Source organism: Cygnus olor, chromosome 19 (genome assembly GCF_009769625.2).
Source record: "Cygnus olor isolate bCygOlo1 chromosome 19, bCygOlo1.pri.v2, whole genome shotgun sequence".
Taxonomy (NCBI): domain Eukaryota; kingdom Metazoa; phylum Chordata; class Aves; order Anseriformes; family Anatidae; genus Cygnus; species Cygnus olor.
Genome location: NC_049187.1, coordinates 1687252 through 1713818, shown reverse-complemented (window position 1 = coordinate 1713818; position 26567 = coordinate 1687252). Strand labels below are relative to the sequence as shown.

At 39.8% G+C, this 26567-nt stretch overlaps 1 protein-coding gene across 2 annotated transcripts in view; it reads right to left on the bottom strand.

Annotated features, from left to right (window-relative positions):
* The window catches only part of PNPLA7 (patatin like phospholipase domain containing 7), a 125885-nt gene that overhangs the window by 87721 nt on the left and 11597 nt on the right, over positions 1 to 26567 (bottom strand). For both annotated transcript variants that reach the window (XM_040531088.1, XM_040531089.1), the window contains 10 exons: positions 21620 to 21748; positions 20096 to 20176; positions 18892 to 19036; positions 18252 to 18344; positions 14082 to 14182; positions 13040 to 13198; positions 8297 to 8374; positions 7297 to 7502; positions 2286 to 2417; positions 936 to 1059 (listed from right to left, as the gene is read on the bottom strand). In XM_040531088.1, coding sequence (XP_040387022.1) covers positions 936 to 1059; positions 2286 to 2417; positions 7297 to 7502; positions 8297 to 8374; positions 13040 to 13198; positions 14082 to 14182; positions 18252 to 18344; positions 18892 to 19036; positions 20096 to 20176; positions 21620 to 21748 — 1248 coding nt within the window. The remainder of the gene's footprint in view (positions 1 to 935; positions 1060 to 2285; positions 2418 to 7296; positions 7503 to 8296; positions 8375 to 13039; positions 13199 to 14081; positions 14183 to 18251; positions 18345 to 18891; positions 19037 to 20095; positions 20177 to 21619; positions 21749 to 26567) is intronic.

The window sequence follows — 26567 nt, the reverse complement described above, 5'->3', positions numbered from 1 at the left end:
GGGAAGAAGTAAGGAAGCAGAAGACAGGAACTCGATTTCAGGATCAGACATACCACCTTTTGCAATCAACGTAATCTTGAATCGGTTCTCTAGAGGAAAAAGAGTCCTGCAGTCCGTTCTCTCCCTCTTGGTCTCTATAAACAATTTCTTCCTCTATTACTACTACCAACTCACATGGTTTTCTTTCTTCAGAGGTACACTGATTCTGGCTATAAACAGATACCAGTGAATGTTTACTTTTCAACTCAGAAAGCAGAAGAGGGCCTGAACAAATCTCAGCATTTCAGAAGCCTTCTACTACAAAATTCAAGCAAGTCATGCGCACTTATGATGCAGAATTCCTGTTTCAATAGTTCAACTAGATCTGAGAAACAAACAATAAATCAAACATCGGAGAGAAGTTAAACATGGATAAATAGTACAGTTTTTAAGTCAAAAGTTGCACTAATACCTTTGAAATAACTGCACAGTCTCTGACCAGCCTGATGCAGACCTGAAGTTAGCTCTGCTAACGTGAAGGTTAGACTTGACACCAGCAGGGGCCCCAGACTCAGTCTTTCTATGATACTGCATTTCATCTGACTATTCAGTGCACATTCCTTCAATTCTTCCTGAACTATTTTAGCAGTTGCACTTACCCCAACACAGAAACAAATGTAACCCACATTAAAAAAAAAAAAAAAAGTGGTGTGATGGGCTTTTTGGCTCATCTCTGAGGGAGGTTGTTTATTTTTTTTGTCTTTAAATCAAGTCTAATAATCCCATTCATGTATTATCATACGAGATTCCAGGTAGAAGTGATTTTCCGTCTTTACAATGTGTCAAAAGTCTTAACTAAGACTAACACCTGACCAGAGCGAGAATGTGTTTTACGTAGGGCCAATACCAATACCAAATTCTCATCTGAACCATTCATTTTTCAAACTGATCCTTACCACTCCAATTAAGTCTCCTCGGCCGTATTCACCAGTCAGGTGCTTTTTTCCATCATCCATCCGTATGACAGAGCGGAGCCGACCGTTCAACACAATGTACGTGCAGTCTGACTTGTCACCCTGCCTACAGAAAGAACAGCCAATGACAAGCATTCATGAATTTCTTCGCTCAGCAGATGCATCTGAAGTCTTTTAATAAGTTGATCAATTTTCTTTAACAGCCTTAGAGGCCATAGGAAAATGTTTTATTAACAGTTAAACGTAAGAAAACAGGAAACTGAACAAACACCTGTTAAAAGGTGACTTGGAAATATGTTTTAATGTTTAAACGTACAGGCTTTGAACAACTGGTAAGCATTGGGTCTGGACACAGATGCCCAGGACACAAGTGATCTCTGGAGGAGATGACAGGCTCATTACTGCTTACAGCAGGGGCTTGCTGTCACTGCAAGGCTGATGTGGCTGCATAGAGAGATTCTGCAGGTCAAAGAGGGGAAAAAAGCCCTGAGTGACTCAGAATTTAGATTGATTTTAGTGCACTTATGTTAGTTGCTTGGGAAGTTTTTGCCACATCATGTTTGCATGATTAAGAATGCTATTTGGTAAGCAGATTTCCAGCGTAACAAAGCACGCAGGCCAAGTACAATACTTCTGGTAGTGGAGTTAAAACTAAACTTCCAAAAGCTTTTCACAAGATGTTGACAACTACATTTGTTTTGATACACAAAGTAATCAAAAGTTACCATTAGCATTAGTGCTGCAGAAATAGTCATATAAATTACAATCGCGTTACACACAGTAAATTAGACTTTTATTCTTCCACCAATGCAACCATATAATGCTTCAATTACATTCCAGTACAAAATCCATACAATTAAGCTTTCCCAAGGATAACTTCTACCCCTTAAACATAAAGTGTAATTCCTATTTTCAATCTACTGTTGAATAATCCTATCCAAATTACGTTTCAGTTCTGTTCTTTGTTATAGAAAGGCCAAAAAACTTCATGAACAAAAGATATTCGTGCCCTTAAAAATGCAGAAACTACCACCAAACATACAACTGTCTACGTCTTAATCTATTATGTCACTTTAAAAGCTTGCTAAGACAACAAAGTACGAAGAATAGTATGAAAGGATGTTAATAACCACTGGAGACAACTCACTAAAGCAGTGTTGAAGAGTACTGCAGAAGAAAAAAAAATCTCAAAATAGGCAAACATAAACCTGATGGAATTGATAAATTTATTCCAAAGAGTTTTTATTCCATATGTTACTGAGGGAGCACAGCTCCTTAACACTGAAAACTTGAATATTGAACCAACAACACAGAACTTTGTCTACATCTTACCTGTAAACAGCGCGCCCGGCCTCAACTTCCATCCAATCCAGGGCAAAGTCAATTTGCCTCACGAATGAGGACATTCTCTTTACAACAGTGTGAGCCACACCAAGCACAACACTCGGCTGCTCCCGCATTATCCTAGAAAACAAGAAGCGTTATTTAGGTAGTTCCCCAAGGTAGGAACAGGTACAGACTGGTAAACAAGCCCATGCAGTGGGATGGATGAGAGCCATGCTAGCTCTTGTTTATGAACCACTCTCCAAAATCACCATTCACCCAGATCCCCATGACTCAGAAAAATATTTGTACTGCCCCAAAGACTGTCCCTCCCTGCCATTCTACACCTCTTACTCTCACACATGCTCACAAGATTTTATTTCAGATCAGAACCGTATTGTATCTAATGCCTGATACTCTTAAAAGAGACGTGCTCAGAAGTTCAAATAATTCCCTTTCCCTGTTGCAAAGACCATAAAGAACAGAAAAGTCTTCTAACAAAGCTTCTGATCTTCATACCATATCTTTTGAGTGATGCTTAAAGGTCTCTAGTATTAAAGAAATCAGATATCTAGCACTTTTTCCAAACCAAAGAACTTTAGGAACATTCTGCCAGTGATAACTGCAAACTCTGCACCACTAGGCCTGAGGGAAATCTCTCTCTCAGACACCCAATCGCTGTCAGCAAACGTCTTATTTCTCATTCTTTTTAGACTAGGAATCACTGCATCCCAGCATCTTGTGAGTAAGCACTCCAATTCTTACTGAAGTACTACTCCACAGGAGTGAGCTGATCACACAGTTCCCTAGATGGTACACCTGGTACAGTACCTTTTCTGTTCCCGTGAAGCATCGATAGCAATTGAATTCTTGTTGGGCCATGGTATACCACCTTAAGGCGGGCATTTCGCAAGAGGCAGCACAATTCAGAAAGAAGCAAGAAGTGCATGCAGACCCAGTAGGTGAAGCACACACTGAGGGAGACGACAGAGCTATGTTAAAGCCACACATGGGCAGAAACAAAAAAGAATTTGAAATACACATCTTTTCCTTCATCAATGTTCCCTTTACAACGAAGACAAGAACTGCCATAGGGCAATCTGCTTATGAGACCCCTGCATGTGCAGGAATTCTCAACTAAGTACAAATCACGCAAGCATCACATCTAACCTTCTTAGCCTAAAAAACAGAAAGGTGGGGAGAAAAGCATGTGGAAGGAGCACTGCCAGTCTTCACTGACAATCCTCTCCGGCAATAAGGCTGTGGCTCACTGTAACTTGGCAGAATTCAGAGAAAGTCATACATCATCCCAGAATGTGATATTAAAAGCAGACTTTCCAGGAGCTCCTCACAGCCTGGATGAAATACTGCCCTGAAGTTTTGAAAGTGTCGGTTCTGCCATTAGTTAGTCCTACAGCTGCAGCAAGAGACCCTGAGCTGACAGCGATGGGTCAAGTGCATCACACAGGGTACTGTGGGGAGCTTTCACGTCCATCACACGTGACTATTCTATTCTTCCTCACCCAATGCCTCAATTTCTTTTGGCAGTAATGAAGCTTGTGATTTCTTCAACTGAAATCCCTGAATTTGAAACAGAAGAGATTTGTAGGAGTATATCCCTACGTGCTGAGTCCATGCTGAGCTCACCACATTCATATCCTTGCATTCATACGTGCTACTAGTCAAGTTAAACTGAGCATCAGCTCTGACATTCAGCACCAGTTCAAGTCCAGCCATCAAAACAGGATTACAAAACTGCAGGGCAGCTTTCCTCTCCTGCCCCTTTTATCTCACCCTGAGGTTTCCACACCCCCTGCTATCTCCGACACAGGGTGTCTCAGACTACCTTGGTTTTGATGAACTATTATTATTGCACTTGTAAGCAACACGTTATCTTATGGGAACTTTACCACACTAATGTGACTCAGGGCAAAGGACAAAAGGAGCTGGAAACGACACCCCAAAAAAAACTCTGGGAAACAAAAAACCCTAATCCCTCAACACACACACAAAACCCCCAGTCCTATTCCCCTTCTAAGCTGCTCTAAAGGAGAAATAAGCCCCCAGAAATCTCCTGAATACTTTAGCTCATTATTTTTACTCTACTTGCTTATTTAGCTCCCAAAGTCTCCACCCACGTAGGCTGTCTGCTGAAATCAATAAGCCATTTACACCTTTTCCTCTCTCAAGATATGTATCTTAATACTTAATGCACTCTAAATGTAAACTAGTAAGAGGCTGCTTTTAATTTCAGTCTGGAGCTCTCTATTATTTCACTGACTGCTATATAGCTTCAAGAGTATTAGCATGGAAGGTAAAAGCCCACCCTCATGCACAAGAAGAGAACAGATTTTTTTTCCTACATTATCAGCTAGGTTTCCTTCCTTTCACTGGGGAATTTTCATTTCTCATCCATTTGGCACATGACTGGCATGACAAAAATGAAAAGCCAAAGCTCCCTACCACAGAAACCTGTTTCTGAAGGGATCCGCAGGATTCCTTACTAGCAAGCTAACAGCTATGAAAGGGCTAACCTGGTGCCTGTGAAAGACTGAGAACTACAGAGATATTCTTGCGGATGTGGATGCAATTTGATACTCAGCTTGGCTGGCAATACAAAATCAAAATCAAAGCATTTCTGCTTCTCTGGCAAGCACACATGATTAGACTCTGAACTGTGAAATTTACTTAAGCAGAAAATGTGACAGAGTCCTACTGCCTCGTACTGCAGAACGTGAGCATATTCCCTCAAGAGAGCCTGGTGACAACTTGATTACATTTTTCGTCAGGAGACACCAACAGTTGCAGCGTAGGCACTGCACACTTAGTACATCACTTCAGCAAAATAGAAAAGCGTTTAAGGTATATTCTATATAATTAGCTTGTGTCACCCCTATACTTAAACTCTACATTAGCAGAGAGTTATTTAGGCATATTAGCACCACATAAAGGCTCCTGTCCCAAAGTTTCAGTTAAAAGGATTTAATCTGTTGCCCAACATCCAACCTGCAATTCTAAACCCTGGGCTACTTCCATTACTGTGCTCTTCGCCTGATGGCAACTGTTGACTACATTCTTTCTGCTTCACCTTCTCATTAACTAATGAGAAAAAACACATACAATGTTCTGGGACACCTCAAAGAAAAAAGTAATATATGTGACAAGAAAGGAAAAGAGAATTGTTGGAAAATAATGAGAATAATGGAGGTTCTGGTCAAGTTTCTTCTGGTCACTAAGATCAAAAAAAAAGAAAAAAAACACAAATCAGAGAGAGAGATTCTGAGAAAAAAGAGAAAGCCTAAGATTGTAGGACTATGCACAAAGAATTCTGCATGATAAGTGAAAAATAAAACTTCCAATTTTTTCAATAAGTTTTTCCTTTCTCGGAGTTTGAAGCAAAACTAAGAGAACATACAGATGAAGAAGTCATGCATTTGAAAGATTTTCTGTAACAACATTTTAAAATATGGGAACAGGAGTTGGAAACGATATAAAACTTTGGTTTCTGGAAAAGTTTTGATGATTTAATGCTGAAAGATCACAGAGACAGACAAATGCAGTGAATACGCAAAGGACAGCTTAAATGAGAAAAAGATGGACTAGGAAACATCCCCCAAATGAAGAAAAGGTGACAAATTGAGTTAGAGATCATTGACCAGTTAATGGAAGCAAAAAGCTTAAGCTGGAATAAACAAGAGACAACTCGAAAGAGAAATCTCATGAAAACAAGCTCAAGAACATGACAGAGCCAGTCCAGGACTAGATATTAGAACAGAAGAAGAAAGGGGGGAAAAAGGTAGAAACCGGCTGGCTGGCTGAGAACACAAAATGAAATTTAAAGTTGGGAACAAGTGGGAAAACAATAGAAAGAAAAAAGACAAGTTTAGATGAAATTTATCTGGTGCTGCACAGAATGGCACAAGAGGGGAGTATCTATCAGAAATTAGGTCAAAGAGTTGACATCCACTGCACAGGCTTGGAAAAACACACCTAATCAACCAAGCACATTGCTGAGAACAGCAAGTTCAGTTTTACAGAACATGGCCTTTTGCCTGAGGTGGAAAAACAAAGTTGCAGGGTAAGAATTGATCAGGAACACAAACAATTCAAATTACTTAGAAAGTAAAAAGTACACAGAAATATACCACATAACAGTTGCCTAGAAAACACGTCAACAAGTCTACGTATAACACAAGACTATGTGATAGCACATTCAAGAAGGAGTTGAAAAAGGAGTTTAGTAAAGGAAATAGAGGTATTTGATACAAATTACATGTGAACTAGTACTAAATCTTAACAATAGGCTCAGAATCAAGAGTATTAATCATTAATATTGGACGATGAGACTAGTCACAGTCATTTTAGCAGTGGTGAGCGTGTTTGGGTGTTTTCTTAATTAATAAATGCCTATATCACCCTGTAAGCTGTAAGTCAACTCATGCATTACTTCCAAAAAGGTACCACCCATCTCGCACAGGGGCATTATTCTTTGACCTATTCCATCAGTGAGCACTGTAACCTACGGTTACACCAAGACCTATCACTCACAACATATCCAGCAGCCTGGGCTGATTACTGTGGTCAGAAACAGAACTAACATGGTTCTCCAGCAAAAAAAGGATATTGCGTTTGAGAGAAATGGCTTGACAAAGAAATGCTTAACCCAGCAAAGACAGACTCTGGCCAGATTCTCTTATTTGCATTATGAAATCTATGAATCTCGGGTCATAAATCACACCCCCTTGGGTTAAGTGTTCTATAAACCTGGAACAAAGAAGATATAATCGCCATTTAATATTAGTATGTTCCCTGCATTACTTCATACCGAAGATAAAAACCCATCTGACAGATTGGTCAGAGCTGACCTCAGTACTTAAAAACCTCACATACATTATCTGGTTTACAACAGGATGTATTGTAGCAGTGCTGCACCACACGTATATCCACCACTCACATTTAATCAAAAGGGCATAAAATAGATTTAAAAAATAAAAATAAATGTTTCCTTGGCAGAACTCACTCATAGAAATGGGACTTCGAAATAGACAGGAAGCTGCAGTCCCGATTAGCCTTGATGGTGAAAATCAGGGGCTCCCCAGTCAGGACAGCGAGCTGTCCCACAAGTTCTCCTGGGTGGGTAATGAACAGGCAGGTGTCCTCCTCGGAGTCTATCTTCCGTTGGTACACATGAAGCATCCCCGAGACCACGAAGCAAACATTAACATCCTGGAGAAAACAGAGACAGAGCCCAATAAAATCCCCACGGATTTTAAAAGCAATTATCGCAATGACAGTACTATCATGACCAATCTGTTTTCCAGAAAGCTCTCTACAGCTTTTAAACAATTAGGCGATAAAATAAGACACAACAGTGAATTATTAAAAGGTTATGAATATTTAAAACTAAGCAGCCACAATATTGAAAAATGTGTTTCTCTTTGCATGGTTATGAAAAATAAAGGCTGTGTCTGTAAGATCAAGAAATAAAAACAAAATTGCAAACATAATGGAGTAATCACTGCAGCATGAGGAGGGGTATCACAGTTCAGCAAAGGAGAATACAGAAGCATTGTAATTGGAACTGCCTCTTGCTTTGCATAAGCTTGCCTATTTACATAACATTATTATAAGCCTTATTATATCCTGAATACACTTTGCTATAAACAAATAACATGGAATGACATCTTGAAGGCTGGCAGTGCAGGGCCTGGAAAAAAAGGGGAAAAAAAAAAAAACCAACACAAAAAAGCTGCTTAGTCTCCATACCTTCTCAGGAAGGTGCCTAAAAAGTTGAAAACGAACTACCAGATTTCTTCTGCAGCTCTGGCTATGCTGCTACTCCACATCTAAGGAGAGGCAGAGGCTGGGATTGTTCAGCACAAAAAGAGAAGGCTTGGGAGCAGACAGGGCAGTGGAGTGTTTTTAATCAACGTGTGTGTCCTTTCCCCTCGTGTGACGGGGCTGGAGATCAAGCCAGACTCTTTTGTTCCCCTCTCTGCTCCCAGAGAATACTTGCTCACCTGATCTCCTTGCCTTGATAGCACAGTCCCAGCAGTAACCTGATGCAGTGTCACTTTGCCATTCAACAACGAAGGATCCTGGAGAAGAAAGGGGGGGGAGGGATACAATTTAATTGTTGGTGCACCAGTAATGATCCACGGTGAGGAAGCATTCAAATAAAGCAAATAAAAAACAATTAGTGAAAGGTGTTGTCTTAAAGTACATCTATCTCTTCAAAATATGGTACAAAGTTTCTTTATTTCTCTAACCAATTATTTCTTTGAGGAAAAATAAATGTTTAATTCTTTTCAATTGACCTAACTTGTATCTTAAATGACTTTGTATTTTTCATTTCTGCCCCCAGACTCTTGAAGAGTATTTTATGAAAAGAGACCTGCACCAGCTGCCATGAAAACTGTAAAATATGATGTCATTTTTGAAGGAAGGTGAAACCAGAAGAGACTGTCTACATCACAGAGGAGCTGGCCATGATGACCGAACATTGCCTTCATCCCAGCCCTTCCCTTGTCACACAGGTCAGCTGTGGTGTGCACATGCAACAGATTTCCATGTGCATTGTGGACCAAAGGCTTCCCCTGAGCTAAGAAATTCTCACGTGAATCTGACCGGAGAGCAGGAATTTTCCTTCTGACTCTGAAGAGTGCATGGGAAGGAGGGTCACCAAAACCCTGCCCTTGGTTTGGACCTCAGCCCCAAACCCTTGCAATGGCAAGGGGCTGAGCATGCCTGCTGAGCAGAAACTTCCTTCCGAGCTCCAAAGCCGGACACCAGCAGGATCCTAAATGCCCAACACAGACAGCAGCCAGGCTCAGGGTTCTCTTTCACCTCAAGGAGCTGCCCATCCAGTTTGGTATCCCACGCCCAGTCAGTGCCAAATCTTAATGCTTCAGCCCCCCTTTGCTTCAGCAAGGTGCTCAAACCTCCCCAAACTAGCAAATCTTCAAAAGTTCAACATTTTGTTATCACCAACAGAACAGACAGCGGCAAATCCCGACCCTTGAGTCACATTTCGCAGCACCTCACTGCAGAAGCAGAGCTACAAGCCCAGGAAGATGCAATTCGGTGCGTGCATACAGCAGAATTTGCCCCCAGTCGTTAACCTTATTGCAGCAGAGGTGGAAGCATTTTACCACTCTAATTGCTATGCCGGTTTTTTCTTTAATTTTCAGTTGGAAAAATAGAGCAAATAGAATAATCAGAATTTTTTGTTACACCTACAGCTGATAAAAAGAACAGATTTTCACCAAAAAATAGTTTTATTGAAACCAATCTGTTTCATGGGAATATATCCAATATAAGAACCTGACAAGCACCTGTCAAAATATTTCAGTTCAGTTCAACTCAACTAATTTCTGTTTTTTCCCCCTATATTTACACATTTATGTCTGCGTAGTATTACCTAAAGTTTTTAATTATGAAAGTATCCCACAGAAAGGACTCATGAGCTCCCTAATCAGCTCTCCTTATAAACCATCAGTGCCTTTTTTTGGCTGCGTTACCTCTAAAAATTGTTACAAAGATTTTCTTCATGTCTAAGACTAGCAAAGTATTGAAATAGATCGCATACAAAGCTGTGAAGTCCTCGTCATTGGAGATCGTTAAGAACAGCTTAGACACAACCTGCCAGGAATGACTTAGCAATATTTGGTTCTGCCTGGGGCATGGGATGAGACTAACTGAACTCCAAGCAGCCCTTGAAATCCTACTTTTCTGTGATGTTACTACTCTGATTAATTAAGCAATAAAGGAGTTGACGAACAATGATCACAGACAAGATCCATTTTCTCTCTCAAGCAGGCAAGACCAGCAAATCCAAGCTGGGCATCGCATGGTTTCAGAGTTTGAGCTAAACACCATTTATTCCACTGGTCCCCACCACCCTCCCCCAGCCAGGAGCTTTTAATAAAGAAAGTTGCTAACACAACAGAATCCATTTCACAGCAAGGGTCTATCTCTCTGTTACTGTAGTAGATAATAAATTAGCAGAGGTTTATGATGTGGTTTATGATGCAGAAATGAAAGCAAAAACCACTTATAAACAAAAGCAGTAATTAAGTGGGACAGATTTTTTTTTTGTCAAAGGAAATGAATCAACTCCCGTATAACTCATGCGGAAGATATGCCCTTCAACATTGCTCAACTCTCACATGTTTCCAGCTTTATCTACAGTTTTGATATGAGAGTTATATCATATCGAAAACAGTTCATGACAGAGTCCCAAGGAATTCAAGCTATCTGAGACAAAATAAAAACATTTGAATGATGACCTAAGGGTCACTTGAAGTAATACTGCCACTCTGCTAGATTAAATAACCTCCTCCCCTTCCTCCTTCTCTCTCTCTCTCACACACACACACACACACACACCAAAACAGCACCATCTGCCATCAAAGCATCTTGATTTTATTCACTGTGATTGGCTGCTCTCAAAAATGACATCTTAAAATGCCTCTAGTCAGCTAAGAAATAAGAGATCTGAGCTAATTTAAGAGAACTAAGAGAAGCTTACAGAATTAGTTGTCTTCGTTGACGTAATTATATTAAATATAAATTTTACACAGAATAAGATTTTTCTTCCATTGCCTGTAGAACCAACTTTTGCTATGCTGCATAGGAAAAAAATCAACACTGACCTTTAAATGAAGCTTCTAGCATTTAGCTACATTCCACCAGATTCTTACCATCTTATGTAAAAAAACATTTGCTACAGTATCAGGGTTGGAAAAGCCTACCTTATTTCATTATTACTTACATCTTCACGCTAAAACATTGCCTGCTAGATGATGCATTTCAAGGATACTACTCCAATTAACTTCAACTCTAATCTGTTTACTTGTCATTTATTGAGAAATTTAATCTAGATCCAAAGACAAATTTGTTGCACTTGGGAGCTTCGGTGATTTTGGAATTTTTGCTTGTGATCTGATAGTGCTAAACAGGAAGCCATCAGCTGTACACAGGACACAAACTTTTTTCATAAGCAGAGTCTGAGGCCAGCCTTACCAAGAACAGAAAGCCTCCCATACCATGGGCTGCACCAAAAGCAGCGTGGCCAGCAGGGTGAGGGAGGGGATTCTCCCCCTCTGCTCCACTCTTCTGGGACCCCACCTGGAGCCCTGCGTTCAGCTCTGGGGCCCCTAGCACAAGAAGGACATGGAATTATTAAAGCAAGTCCAGAGGAGGCCATGAGGATGATCAAGGGGCTGGAGCACCTCTGCTATGGGGACAGGCTGAGGGAGTTGGGGTTGTTCAGCCTGGAGATGAGAAGGCTCTGGGGAGACCTTACAGCGTCCTTCCAGTGCCTAAAGGGGGCTGCAGGAAAGCTGGGGAGGGACTCTGTGTCAGGGAGTAGAGTGGCAGGACAAGGGGTAATGGCGTTAAACTAAAAGAGGATAGGATTTGGTTAGACACGAGGAAGAAATTCTTTACCATGAGGGCGTTGAGGCCCTGGCCCAGGCTGCCCAGAGGAGCTGTGGGTGCCCCATCCCTGGCAGTGCCCAAGGCCAGGCTGGATGGGGCTGGGGGCAGCCTGGGCTGGTGGGAGGGGTCCCTGCCCATGGCAGGGGTTGGAATTACATGGGCTTTAAGGTCCCTTCCAACCCAAACCCTTAAAGGATTCTATAATTTTATGAATAGAACAGATGAAAGAGTATATATTCCTATTTTACTCCATCTGTAAAAAGAATTTCCTCTGGAACAGGCTGTAGCCTTTCATGCTGACATAAATGCTTGAAAAGCTGAATATGAACATAACAAGACAGTCACATCTGCTTGCAGACTAACAGACAGTGCCCCATGCCTTAGTTAAATCAGCAACAACACAGAGCACGTTTTTCAAGCCTTACTACCTGTAGCTGGAAGATCATGATCAAGACTTTGAACTTGTGAAAGAAATAGTTTAGAAATCTGCAGGGAATGTGAGGATCCAGAAGTAAAGTCTTTTAAGTTCTAGCTAACACTAAAGCAGGTGTTGTTTGGTGAGAGTTCTTAAACCAGAAGCAGAGGTTGCAGCAGCTGTGCCAAAGCCTCTGGCAGCATCAATAGACTTGAGTTATTGAAACATACACTGCAATAAAACTAGGGTATCTGTGAGTGATGTAGACAGCTGTACAATTTTCCCAAATTGCATGATTAGCTGCATGAACAGATATAACTCTGAAGTGATGTAATGAAATGCAGCTGGAATCACAGGAACAATGAAAAGAGACAGTTTTGTTCATTCTTACAACACAGAGGTAAGAAGCAAGGGCTGAACTCCGTAATGACAACTGCGAGGGCATCAGACACCTAAAATGTGCAATGGGCATTGCACAGTCGCTCTGTTGCGAAATGCACTCAGCCACTAGCCAAATACAGAGATTCAATTCTGAAATCAAATGAGGCACTTAGATGCAATGCCAACAGGATTAACAGATTTAACTATTGCCTGAATGCCTTTACATAACTTCTTCACACAGTATACAAGAGCATGAAATTACAGTGCAGCAGAAATTGCATGCTTACTTCTCACATGCATAAATGTGTACAAAGTGAGAAAAGATTCATGCAGTGCATTTCAGTATGTGCTTTTCAAATGGCAGAATAATTTTGATTTATTTCAGTCCTGCTAATAACTTCAACAGACTGGAGAATAAAACATTCAGCTAGTCTCTAAGTGTATTTGGGAGGCAATTTACTTTTCAATGCCTGGCAGAATGAGATGAAAAGCAAGAACGAGGGCATTTTTTCCTGCAATAACTTACATCAAGTTTCATCAAGGTTGAAAGGTCTTTCTTTGCTGCTTCAAAGATGGCATCAATAGGTTTGCTATTACAGGATTCTTGCGCAGCAAGCTCACGATCAGTATAATGGAAAACTGCTGAAGGAGTTTCTGTCACTGTCACAGTCTTCTTCAATATCGACTGCAAAAAACAGATACACAAGTCGTAGCATTTTGAATGTTATAATTGGCACCTAACCGGCAAATACTTTGACCGTCACCTACGCTCTCCCATCCACCACAACTGGTGGCCTAAAAAAAATTTCCAAAACAGCAACAGCTTGCTAATAACTTTTTTTTTGTATACTCTTTGTATTTTTTCCTGCAAAGCTTGACACTCGAGTGAAATAAAGTTACTCAACACAGCTTGTGAGAAAGAAGGATAAGACTTTACACAACCTGAGCAGCCGCCAACTTGATAGACTTAAAGCTCCATCAACACAGCATACAAAGATGGAGAAGACAAAAATATCCACTGAGGTAAAACTGAGTCACAGGTTCTTTTTCTTTTCTGATTTTGGTTTGAGTTCTTTAATACAATAGCATTTCTGTGCTCTTAATTTCCAGGTCAGCCTTCATAAAAAAAAAAAAAGTACAGCACAAAAAGGAAAATGGGTTTATAAATCACAATTGAAAGCCTGACAGGAAGTTCACAGGTTGATACAAGTTTTTAATTCCTTCCTATTAAGTAGGTCTCACAAATACAACACGGTCTGATGGCTTCACCTTTCCAAACAATCCTTTCCATGAGTCAAAGGATGGTAATAATCTAAAATCAAGATGTTGCAGCAATGCTTTCGCATTACTTGCCAAGGGAATCTCCACAGGGTCAAGGAGATTAAATAAAAATCTTCACTAAAAAAACTGAACAGTCGCCAAAAATCTGCTGAAACAACTGCAAGCTTAAAAGAAACCAATACAAGATGACCAAGCATCACAATTCATACAGAGATGAATACAATGAAATTGCTCAAAGGAAGCACAATGCATGAAACACGCTGGAATCTCCAAAAGAAACAACCTACCTTGCCCACAGCAGGACTGCTAGCAGCCTCCTCCGAGCCAAAGTGCACTCTGGCTCTTTCGTACGCCATGTCCATGTCTGACTTAGCACTGCTGGAGGTACCTACAAGCAATACAAAATTCTTTTAAGTACATCCATTATTCTTAGAAATGCCAAGTAGTATACGAACTCTAGCAACCGTTTTGTTGTTGTTTCTGAAGTTGAGGACTAAGTAGGAAGTGGCATCCTCATGCTCTAATTTATTTCCTACTCCTGTTTGACTTGGAAGGTCTGATAGGAAATTTAGAGCTTCCCATCTGAGCTCACGTATACAGTATGTCCCAAAATTCCCACATCCACTCTTGTGCAGTGTGGTAATTAATTTGGGCTAAACAAAAGAGTCATTTCAGATTTGAAGACTGTCAGGAAACGCCACTTAATTGACAAATTTGTCTCATGGTTTCCAGGAAGCGATGCTTTCAAACTCTTCTCTAAACCAAAAAAGATAATGGGTACAAAAATGTTCTAAGAGCTTTCATAGAGAGAACATTATGATCAGCATCTTCCCCTGTAGTTTCTCAATGAAAAGCATTTCCCCTGTTTCCCATCATGCCTAAAAACTACTTCAGATCTTTTCTTCAGCTTGTCCAAACTTTCAGTGGTATTTGCATTCTCAGGGATGCATAGGGACTTCTCTTGCGGGTTTCACTTACTTCATTCGTAAATTTGAAGTCACTAACAACTTCTATTCCTTACTTCCTAATTTTTAATACATATTATATTAGCTCCTTGGCTGTCTCAGATACCTTTCGGGAACTTATCTCAGATAATCAATAACAAATGTAACTGGGAAACTAATTACCCACATATCAGCCTCATGATTTACACAAAAGTTCAGCTCAGTGAAATAGTTAAGAAAGATGCAGAGAAGGCATTTTCCTCTAACAAATAAACCTATAACTGTTTCTGTCATATTTCAATGTCCAAAAATATCTCAAAGATATATTGTTTTCAGAAAAGCAACCTATCTCTGCCCTAGCTCAGACAAGGAGATTCCAACAGTACCAGGGATTCAGACCTCTCTGAGAATACTCCTTTGCCTACAAACATGAACAACTCTTTGCATGTAGGAAATGCACGTGGTCACTGAGGTTATAACATTAAGTAACAGTCAACCTCCAAAAAAAACCCACAAAAAAACAGTAAGTTGGCCCAAAGATTACCAACAGCAAAACTTACAAATCATACAACGAGAAAAAATGCTCTTCATGCTACTGAGTTTCATACACACCAGAGATCTGTAGTGCAACTTTTAAGTCCCTAATTTAGTTATAAACAAAATGTGCTGGGATATTAGAAATAGCAGCGTGGAAGTCTATATGGGCTAATTTGACTACCCGTCAGTTACGCTGCCCAACAAATCACAGCGTCAGCGTAATTACTAAGACCCGATACATCAAGTGCATTTTAAATCTAAACACACACTTCCCACTTTAAACCTAAATAAGCAGATAACGGTCACGTAGGCATGAAGGGCATCCTCTGCTCAGCTCTGTATATTAAAAGTCAGAGAGAAGAAAGAGGACGCATTTTAAGAGTGAAAGGATGTCTACTAGACTTCTATTCAAAGCAGAAGCCTTTATCTCAGTCACAGATACAAGCTTCCCACACAGTGATTAATTAAACCGTCTTGTTGCTCAAAAGGGAGTTAGAAAGGATACAGCAGAACAAGCTTTAACTAGAACTGTTGACTCAAAAGAGCAGAAGGCAGTGGGAAACTCAAGAGTGGAATGCGATCCTGTTTGATGAACACATGCTCACTGGTATCCCACACACTGCTGGTATGGAAGTCACTGCAAAAACAATCGCAACTGACATGTTCTTTGGCAGCATTTCAGCTGCCTCTTTCCTTCTGAGCACTCGCTCACAACTACCTGCTTCTCCTAACACAGGTGGTCCTGTGCTCCTGCACTCATGCTGTAGGTCAGGGTTTCAGTGTTGAAGAAAGAAAAATCGGCTTCTCTTCTTGATAAAATAAAGCGTAATAAAAACAAGAGAACTGCTATTTAGCCTTAAAAAGCTAAGTCAGGAACACTTATTTCCAGGAGCGATAACACTGATGAGGCTATCAGTTACAAAACATCGCACTGCTTTTAGTTCATCTAATTGTTCTGTCCACCAGCCTAGATACTCCACATGGCCTCACTGCACCTTTGTCCACATAAAGCATCTGTGTACTTAAAAAAAAAAAAAACAGACTAGCACAAGCTGGCAGGATTGCATTTCACCACTTACCACCCTCACCTACGTTAACTGCTACGTTTCAAGTTAGATAGCTATCCAAAGATTGAAAGAAAATCACACCCCAGCCCCAGGAGCAAAATGATGCAAAAAAATGTTTTTCTCCAAAATCATTTTTAGCATTTTTGTTAATTCTAATCAACCAAGCAGATCAAAGAGATACTGAGATAATAGCACCTGTATGACTAATAAAAGACAGTTCTCTCTTTTCTGAATCAGTAGTCAACATAATCAATATTCCCATGGAGCCTGAATACACAGCATGGCAGTGGAATAAAATCTGAAACAGAATCTCGATCTTTTTATTACAGCCATCAAGATATTTTCAGTGCAAACTAAGCAGCGACCATAACCTCAATGCAGGGAACGGAAATCAGCTCCGTTAACTGAAGCGAATCATAATTGCCCAATTAGATATTCTCTTCAGTCAGTAAAAATTAATTTTGTCTCCCTGCTAAGCTCTGTGTACCCTGACATAACTCTTATGACACACAAAAGGGGAGAGGAAGGAAAAATGGACAGCACTACTGTTAAGTATGCAGGAATCCTTCCACGTGAAAGCTTCTAGGACCCCACCTTAAAAATGTTACTGGGCTGCATGGGCAGATTTCACTTTACTGTATTTGCTTAGGGGAAAAATGGCTATGTTCCAAGGCTCAAGTAAGCATTACTTAATTTACCAACGAATCATGTCTGCTGGTACATTTGCAAATGCATAGTGCAAAGCAACCTAACACATGAAAATAAAGGCCAGTCTTGCACGAACCGCTTCAGTATTTTCCCTTTGTTTCCCTAGTCCAGAGATGGTCTACTTATCACTAGCCAATACCCTGCTTCTCCATCCTTCTGGACAGTAACACAGAAGTTATCCAAAATAGTAACTGGGACATTGTACATGTGCATAGCAGAAATGAAGAGGAAGTGAATTGACTCACTATTGTTAAAAATTAAGCAAGATGGTAGAAAACCTACTACCCTTTCTTCTCTACTATACATACCATTAACTAGCTAGCGAGAAGCGTAAGAAACCTTACAATGGGGAAAGGCTCAACACCGAGGGCTCCCCTCAGCCTGCCTCCCTATTCTCTAACCCCTCATGCGCATTTTTATCTCCTAAACCATCTAATAGCCGACATAAGCAACACATACCCTGTAATGTATCCAAAATACCTTCATTCTGATGATTAAGCTTTATTACCTCTACATTAACAGTACCTCCATAATCACTACAGTATCTGAGCCTGACCTTACAACTCTCTCAAGATGGTTAGTCTATTATTCAGCTAACTAAAGACAGATGCCTTCCTTCTAGGACTCATCCCAGAAGTTCCAGTTTCTCTACCTTGAATATAAAGCCAATCTAAATCACTGGCTCAGAGAAAGATGGCTACAGTGCAGAAGACTGAAGTTCACTGTAATAACATTGCAGCATCAAAACAGCTCAGCCTCATAAATGTCTCAGAGCGTTCAGTGATAAATCACCTTTATTATCCACTCCAACAACACTCTCCTAAAAGCAACAGAGTCATGTTATGTGCTCTTTGGGACAATCAGCCAAGCAAGAACCGTATGTAATCTTTTGCATGAAAGATGACAGCATATGTAGCTTACTTGGTTTCAGTTACAAGAACAAATAAAAGCCCTTCATTTGCAGGTCTCTCTGTAGCCATATGACTGCACGTTCCCAGTTGCTAACAAAGACATCAAGAAAATGCTCTCTTGGATAGAAGCTCATTTGTTATTTCAGAAAATAGATTTTTTTTAAACTTATGTTTCAAATGAGTTAGGAAGCAGTACTGCTGTATGATGATTATTTAACATAACTAGATATCTTACCCCATAAGATTAGATACATTACATATGTCCCACAGTTTTCCCAGGCACTACTTACCAGGAGTCTCTGCAGACCCTGCATAGGGAGGTGAAGAAAAGCTTCTTCTGAAAACATGCTCAGAGTTTTCTGTACCAGAAATCTTTAATGTATCTGGAGTTTAGAAACAAGAAGTTACACAAACACAAGGGACTCCCCTAATAAAGTTTCACTGAGAGCAAGAACCTCTCACTACCCACTTTCAAACCCTTACATACAGCCTTTAATGCATTCTAAAATACCAATATTAAACAATGTTTACACTTGCCTCCTGCTTTTAATTGTTTTTTTCCCCTCTCCAGATTCAGAGGAAAAATTCAGCTCACACTATTTTCCTAGGCTGAGCTTCCACACTGACACTTCAGCACAAAAGCCTACTCACATTCAGAGACTCCTTTGCTATTATCTAGAGTGCAGAATTTTTGCAGCTTCTCCTATGGGGTCAACATTAGGACCCACTTTTTATTTCTCCCTCCCACTCCCGATATCTTTAACAACACAGCAGTAATCTATTAAAACTGAGGACTGTCCAAAGACTTCAAACCTGAAACTGATAGTTGACAATCCCTAACTGTTTTGATAAAATAAAAAGTCCTTTGATGAACAGCACAACAGAAGACCGACACGAAGGATAGTTTCTACCCATTTCCAGAAACAATACCTATTTCCAGTGCTTCCCCAGCTTTTTCAAACTTTTCTCCACGCTCTTCCTCTGGTGCATTAGACACTTGTCTTTTTATTGCTTTGCTTGAACTTCCTCCAGACGTTACACTTGCCACAGAGATCAGTGGGATGGCTTGGCTTTGCTGCAAAAAGCAAGGTGAAAATGCAAACATGAAACAAACACCCAGCCATTTGCTTCAACATCTTCTGAGAAAAAAACATTTTACTATGGTCTTACAGGTATACTAAGGATATACTTTACCCTTTCTTACTTCAGACACCTATTTCATAGTAGCCTTAAAGCTGCATTCACAGTTTCATTAGTCATACAACACAGAAAAAAATAGCTCCCTCTTACTTAAATCACCATCCCATGACCTGACAACAAAAGCAATATTCCCATTAACTAGACAGAGCTTCTGAAGGCAGATTAGTAAGAACATAGCTCTAAACCAGATGAGCAGAGGAATTTATTAAATTCCCAGTCATTGCAATATTAACACTGTTAATGAGGCAAGAAGTACAAGGAATACAGCCTTGACCATTTCAGGTAAAGTGAACATTATGGGCTGAGTCCATATGCTGAAGGTGCAAACAAGATAAAAACTATACCAAATCATTTCGGTATTCCATTGTCAAAAGCTCAAGCTCCATTTGAGGGAGTTTTTGTTTGCTTGTTTTCTTTCACAGATATATGATCAACCTTGTTCCAATCTCCCAAAAATACCCACTCACATACTTTAGAGCTGCTGTTTGACAATTAGCTGTCACAAGATACACTGAAAATAATGCAAGTTACATAGTTTCTGCACTAGACATGCGGTGATAGTAGATCATCAGTCTCAAAGGCAACTTCATTCTCAAGATACAGTCCAAGAAGCATCCTTGGAACTACTACAGATTGAAGTGTCTCAGTGCCATTAACACAGGTCAGAACTTACTGAAATATAATGAAGCCTGTGCAGAACCAGAACTGACACACTTCAAACTTTAAATTTTATCCTCCTCACCCCTTCAACTCCCCAGGCATAAGCACAGGGGAAATTTTATGGGCTGGTTACAAGTACCTTACCTCTCAAGTACTGTCATGATTAAACTAAAGTGCAACATTTACTTTACAACGTCCTGAAACGAGCAAAACCTCTCAGTGCCTGATCACTGCCAGGCTGCATAACAGCAAATAAAAGGTACCCCAAACTTACACAGTTGAAGAGCTCAGTAGTCAGACCAAGGTAGTTGTGCAAAGCAAGGAACGTCACTCTCTGCAGCCTTACCATGATGATCTAAAAATCAAGGGGCAACAGGAATGGATTCAGCATTCTCTCACATTCATTCTTGCATTTAAAGACAGCCATGAACCAGAGTACTTGAAGGCACTTTTTAAAGAACACAGACTGCACCTTTTAACAATGCAAGCTGAAATTCCTTTTTAGCAGTTGACAAATTGAGGCAAAGATGGATTAAAGTGGTTTACCAAAGACTTTACAGTCACTTAACAGAAAGAGGAAAAAAAAATTGTACATCCAAACACCAAATAATTTTTGTTTTTCCTGTAAACATTAATAACAAGCATGCCTTGAAATAAAAGCATTCACTGCTGTATTTCTCTCAAAAAAAAAAAAAAAAAAATCAGCATTCCCCATAAAGTCTGTGCTAGTGCTCTACAAACAGCCTAAACTGGCATAAGACATCACTGCTGCCTCACCTTCCTCTGCTCTGGCAGCTTATTCCTACTCTTACGCCATCTTCTCGTTTGTATCAGCTCTCATGGAGCAAGTTTAATTGCTATAACAATCTGTTCTCTTCAACCACCAGTATTGGGAGGTTCATGTGTATATTCATAAATCATAATGCGTTCATAAATCATCTGGATACCAGAACAGTTTACAAAAAAAAAAATCAGCATTGAAAGTAAATCAAAAGAACAGATCAGAATGACCGATCAGGTCACGTGTATGCATTTGACTACTGTACCCGCAGGGCAGTGAGCCACTCAACAAACGCCAAACTGAAACCATTAGTACAGAGCATCTTGTCCCTGCACTAGCTTCCACTTGCAGGATCTGCAGTACTCACTTGAAGACCAAGTTCCTGCAAAGCAAGGGAAGCTGAACTTCAACGGTAATACAAAGCACAGTTCTTTCCTCAGGTGTTGAAAATCGCTTCTGAAGTAGAAATTCACATCAGACTGTGTTGTTAATTTTGCAAAGCATCACCCTTCAACAAACAGCTTCTGAGGGTATGTCAGTCCTTTTTAGGAATATTCAGCTGTCTTTTCCATACTCTAAGTCGTTCTGAAACCCTGCGGCAGCATTACTGTGATGCTCTGAAATCCATCGGGGCATTACCATAATGCAGAGACCAAGCCAGCACATTTCACCCCGCCTGGAGCTTACAGCGCAGGTCAGGCTGATGTGAGGAGCTATCGCATGCAGAAAGTGATTCTATGTAAGCATACATGAATTATTTCTTACTATACATGATTAATGCCGATACCAGTAAGTCTAGGGCTCTAAGAGTGGGAGGAATAACAAAACTAACTCAAATCTTGAGAAAAAGCTACAACGAACAGTTCCATATCTACAAAAGGATGAGCTTGCCGAACCTTAAAATGCCTTCTTTATAACTTTGAAATCAGAGTGGATTTTCTGTTTTGATTTTGTCTGTGTTTTGTTTGTTTGTGTTGTCACTGTTGGTTTTTAATTCTACTTAACAATGCAGCTTACCTGTACCACTCTAACAAGAGTTTCAGGATATTTCTGGAAGACATCTTGAAAGGCACTCGCTGGAAGTCGCAATATAGTGGATGGAACGGCTGCTCGGGCTGAGACTGTTTTATACGGAGCAGGGTGACCCTAATAGAAAGCGTCAGACACAAGTTTATTCCACTGATAACCTGCCACGGTTCTTCCCAATTGCTTCCCAAATTTCTACTTTGATATTGTATACACTTGAAAGACATCATCTGGCCACAAATAGCCTTGAACTTATGCTCCGGGACCTACAGCTGGTGTAATGAGGGCAGCATGGTCAGGTGAATTCACACAGGCAATTTCAGTAGCATTAAACAGAGACAGAGGTAGAGGAAATAAGAGCTACGAGAAGGTGTATCAGGTTAAGGGGAACTGGCTAGTCTGTCAACTCCGTCACAGTTTTGTTACAGGCAAAGCCAGGCTTTAAAAGTATTTTAACTCCCAGCTATTCAAAACATCACAGAAAAGAGGTTTTGCTGATTTTATTATCTGCAGCAAATCACTTGGTCGTCAGTACAATAACAATCCCAGACTTGCACAATCAGAAAAAAAATTAAAGAGTAGTTCTTATGCAGAGAATGCAGTATGACAAAAAACAGGCAGACTCCTTGTTTCCTAAAAAAAAAAAAAAAAACACAGAACACCATGTACATATGATATTCCAAATGACAAAGCCAAACAGCTTCACTTTACTTCATACAAATCAGGTTTGTAACATTCTGGCTTGCTAGAAAAATAGATGAAGAATTAACAAGCCAAAAAAAGATAAAACTAAGTGGTAGAATACAGATTTTTATACCATAAGACAAACGTATGTTTCAGGACTTTCCCCTTGAATCAGAACAGATATCCACAAAAATCTACTGCCAAACACTTGCATAAAAAACTCCATACAACATCCCTTGCACCCCCACAGTGAAGGCAGAAAAGAATATCTGTCACCCATGAATTCATTTACCAATACTAGAAACATTTATTTATCCAATATTTTTAAGATAAAAGGAGTCCTTTTGTGGGATGGAGCATTAACTAAGGAAGAAATACAGTTTCTACTTCACAGTCACCTTACAGCTTCTGAAGCTTTCATTCCTCCTAAGCAGCAGAAGGCAAAATTTTCAGACACTAGGCACACAGATACAAATGCTGACTACAAACGAAAAGATTTGCAAGTCTTCAAGGACATTAAACAGCTAAACACAATCATTGCAAAACAGTTTCTGCCTTAAACACATAGGAACGCCAAATAAGATGCATTTTGTACAACTGTAACCACTCTGGAAAATAAAGCTACAGCTCTGTCTGCCTTGCTGGTCTGGAAGTCACGACGAAGCAGATTCTAAAATAAAATTTAATTAATTGGAACCAATTTCTTAATTACACTAACTTCAGCTGACCTTTTTATAAAATCTGGGGATGATATTAATAGATTTGATTTTGAGTTCCAAAGGGATTTGAAGTTTTAAACATCTTTGAGCTATGGTGTAAAGCTTTCTCGAAGTTTTCCTGAGTTTCTTTTAAGAAAAATAAAGAAAGAAATAAAGAAATCAACAAATGACAATTCTGTGCTTTCACTGTACCCAAAATAAATGTAACATCCCTCTTTTACAGGTCAGTTTAAAGCTCAGCTTTAAACAAAGTCATCCTTTGGTATTCTCATTATAGACAAAAGATATATATATATATATATACTGTTTTTAAATATAGACCACTATGATTTCCATCAACTGTATTTTCTACCAAACTCTACATGAAATACACAAAGAAAAACTAAAGATGCCTATTAAGTCTTTAGTTGCTGGACAAAGGATAAGCATTAAGTTTAATAGTGTTCCATAACAGTTATTCAAAAGGGCAAAATAAGCACTGTTATATCACATTTATATAGTCTACACTCTACCTAGAAAAGGCTTCCCCCCTGAACAGTGCTTGTTTGAGGACAGAGCAGTGCTGACAGTCTCTGAGAAAACCAGTTTAAGGATAATAACGGATAATGATGCAGCAGCCTTTTTCTCCAAAGAACAGCCCACCCCTCCAGTTTTTCAGCATATAATTTTTCCTTTTCGAAATCCCTGCGTGAGAGCAGCCTGCCTTTGAAAGAGTCAACCACCATGTCTAACAGGGTTGGAACATGCTAAAAGCTGTCAGAGGAGTAGAAAGAGGAAATGGTCCCATAATTGTCAGTTCTTTCAAATGTAATGTAATCAGCTGCACGGAGAATATCACATTTAAATTATGCAATTTTACAATCACACACTGAGGCCACAAGGAACACAAGTTATAATCAGTAGTAAACTAGGGGTTTTTTGAGAGAACTTTTTGTTCTCAAAGCAGATAACTATTTACGTCTGTCTTGTTCTAAGACCTGCAGAGTAATTAAATATTGTAGGTGACAAATGTCACAGCTAAAGTAGTAGTTCAATCTAGATAACAGCCAAGGCCAAAATAAATCTCCTAGTAGAGACACAGGTGCCTTACATTCTCCAACTTGGAGCAATAGCTCCTTTTTGTACCCAAAAATATGGCACTTTCTCCCTATTCCCATTGCTTAGATTCCAGAAGAGCCAGTTTAGTCCACAGGAAGATGTTACCCAACGTTCTTGCAACAATCGATTGCTTCTTATGACCGATAGAATCACCGAATCATCTAGCTTGGAAGAGACCTCCAAGATCACCCAGTCCAACCTCTGACCTCACGCCAACAAGTCCTCCTCTAAACCACATCACTAAGCTCTACATCTAAACGTCTCTTAAAGACCTCCGGGGATGGTGACTCAACCACTTCCCTGGGCAGCCCATCCCAATGCCTAACAACCCTTTCAGTAAAGAAGTTCTTCCAACCTAAACCTCCCCTGGCGCAACTTTTGCCCATCTTATCTCCTGCCCCTTAAATGAACTTGAGCCCTGCAGGTTCACCTTTTTATCCAGGTGACATTTTTCCCCAGCTTCTTCTACTCCTCAGCCTTTCATTTTTTGCCCCTCAGTCACTGGCAATTGATCAAGACTATTTCCTTTTTTTTCCAGCTACGCCAGCTGCTCACAGTTTTCCAAATGCCATCTTCACACGGAAGACAAAAGAATAGCAAAACCCGTAGTGCCAGCAGCCATCCTCAAACACAGCCTTTGTTTGTCCCATGTAGCTCACAAAAAACTCATCGTTCAGGAAATAGAACATGGGAAAAAAAGGACAGGTGTAGGGTGAGCACTCAGCAACAACTTCCGAAAACACTTGTGTGGACGTCAACAATGTCCAGTTCAGAGACTTCTTTAATATTTAAGGCCATATCAATTCAGAGTCAGATGATTAAACTATAACACTGAACTGTTCCAAAATCTCGTGAAAGGGCTGGCATCTACCTGGATTCAAATTCTCCAGTTTCACCTCTGAGTTTTGAGAAAGCAACATGTATCTGTTCTCAGAATAACTGAAATGTAGAACAAGTCTTTTAATTCAGAGATGGTAATTCTATTTAGTAGATCTAAGAAAACTTTAAAAATTAGACAATTAAATAGGAAAATTACCTCTTACATGCCCTGCCTTTGGGTCCTACAACAAATGGCAGCACTTCTAACAACCACCTCAACGTTTTTGCGCATCTCTCAACCAAGTATGAGACAAGCCTGATGTCATATGTCACAAAACCAGACAAAGAAATCACCAATCCAGCTCAAACAATTCAAAGTCTCTCTGAAAGCATTTTTTCTTCAATTCAGGTCCACCTGTTTGGTGGTACAGTAAAACCTCGTTAAGGGTATGGTATCTGCAGGAAGTTCTAAGACTCATCCAATACCTCCAAATGCCACAGAGAAACCTCCTCTATTTTGATCAATACTACTTCCCACTCCTTGCCCATTTTCATGCTACTCCTATACCCAAGTGAATAAGAAGCATAGTGGGAAGGAAAAACAAAAATAAATCAGTTCACAAAGCAGGGAAACAAGAAAGAAAAGAGGGAGTAGCACAAAATAAATTAGAACAAGTTACTTTAGAAAGAAAGTGTGCAAGGTTCTTGGTTTTATACTCTTCTGCAGACTACCAGCGCCTTTTAATCAGACTTTCAATAATTCTTCTATTCTGATTCACTACTGGCGTAACTAATAAGAATGAAGAAAAAATGATAGAATGAAAATAAAAAGATAAATGAATGACAACCACCCTGATAAAAAAGTGCAACAGAAAATCAACATTGAAGAGAACATTATATTCTTTTTGTATAAGAATACAGGAAAAGAGTATGATTAGTATTCAGGTTCTCCATGGTGGTCCTGCTCTTTAGGATACTGTCCTTAAGACAATTTACTGTTGGAAGCATCAATGGCAAAGATACCTCTGAATCTGCTATTAGTATGGATTTGACAGCAAGAAGCAGACTTGCACAGTCCAAATTATTTACTTGCCATTGCTTTCTACAGAAGAAAGCGTGTCCTAGCTTAAAAATTGTTATTACTTTCAATAGGTTTAATGGAAATTTTTATTTATACACACACACATAAATACGGAGTATCTGCTTTCATCTAGAAGTGGCAAAGAACACTACAGAATCATTAAAACTCACATGTATGATAAGGATACTATTTAATGAAAGGAAACAGACAAATATAAGAGAATCGATGTCAAATATGAACAACTTATTGATTAGATTTTCATCTTAATCTCAGCTATCAACACCCTCCAAGTAAGCACTCAAGTGCTTGCATGTTATTGAAGATGATGAATCCACCACCTTCAGTTTAGGCATTCCTAAACAAGATATGCTGTGACAGTTTCAGAAAACCCATCTCTGTAATTCCACCTGAAACAAAATCCACACTGCTAATTTGTGCAACCAGCTAGCGCTTAGCTCATCCTATTGCTTGCTACAGAGCACAACCTTCAGATGGCCACTAGCAACATCAACATATTAGGAAAAAATTAAATCCATCA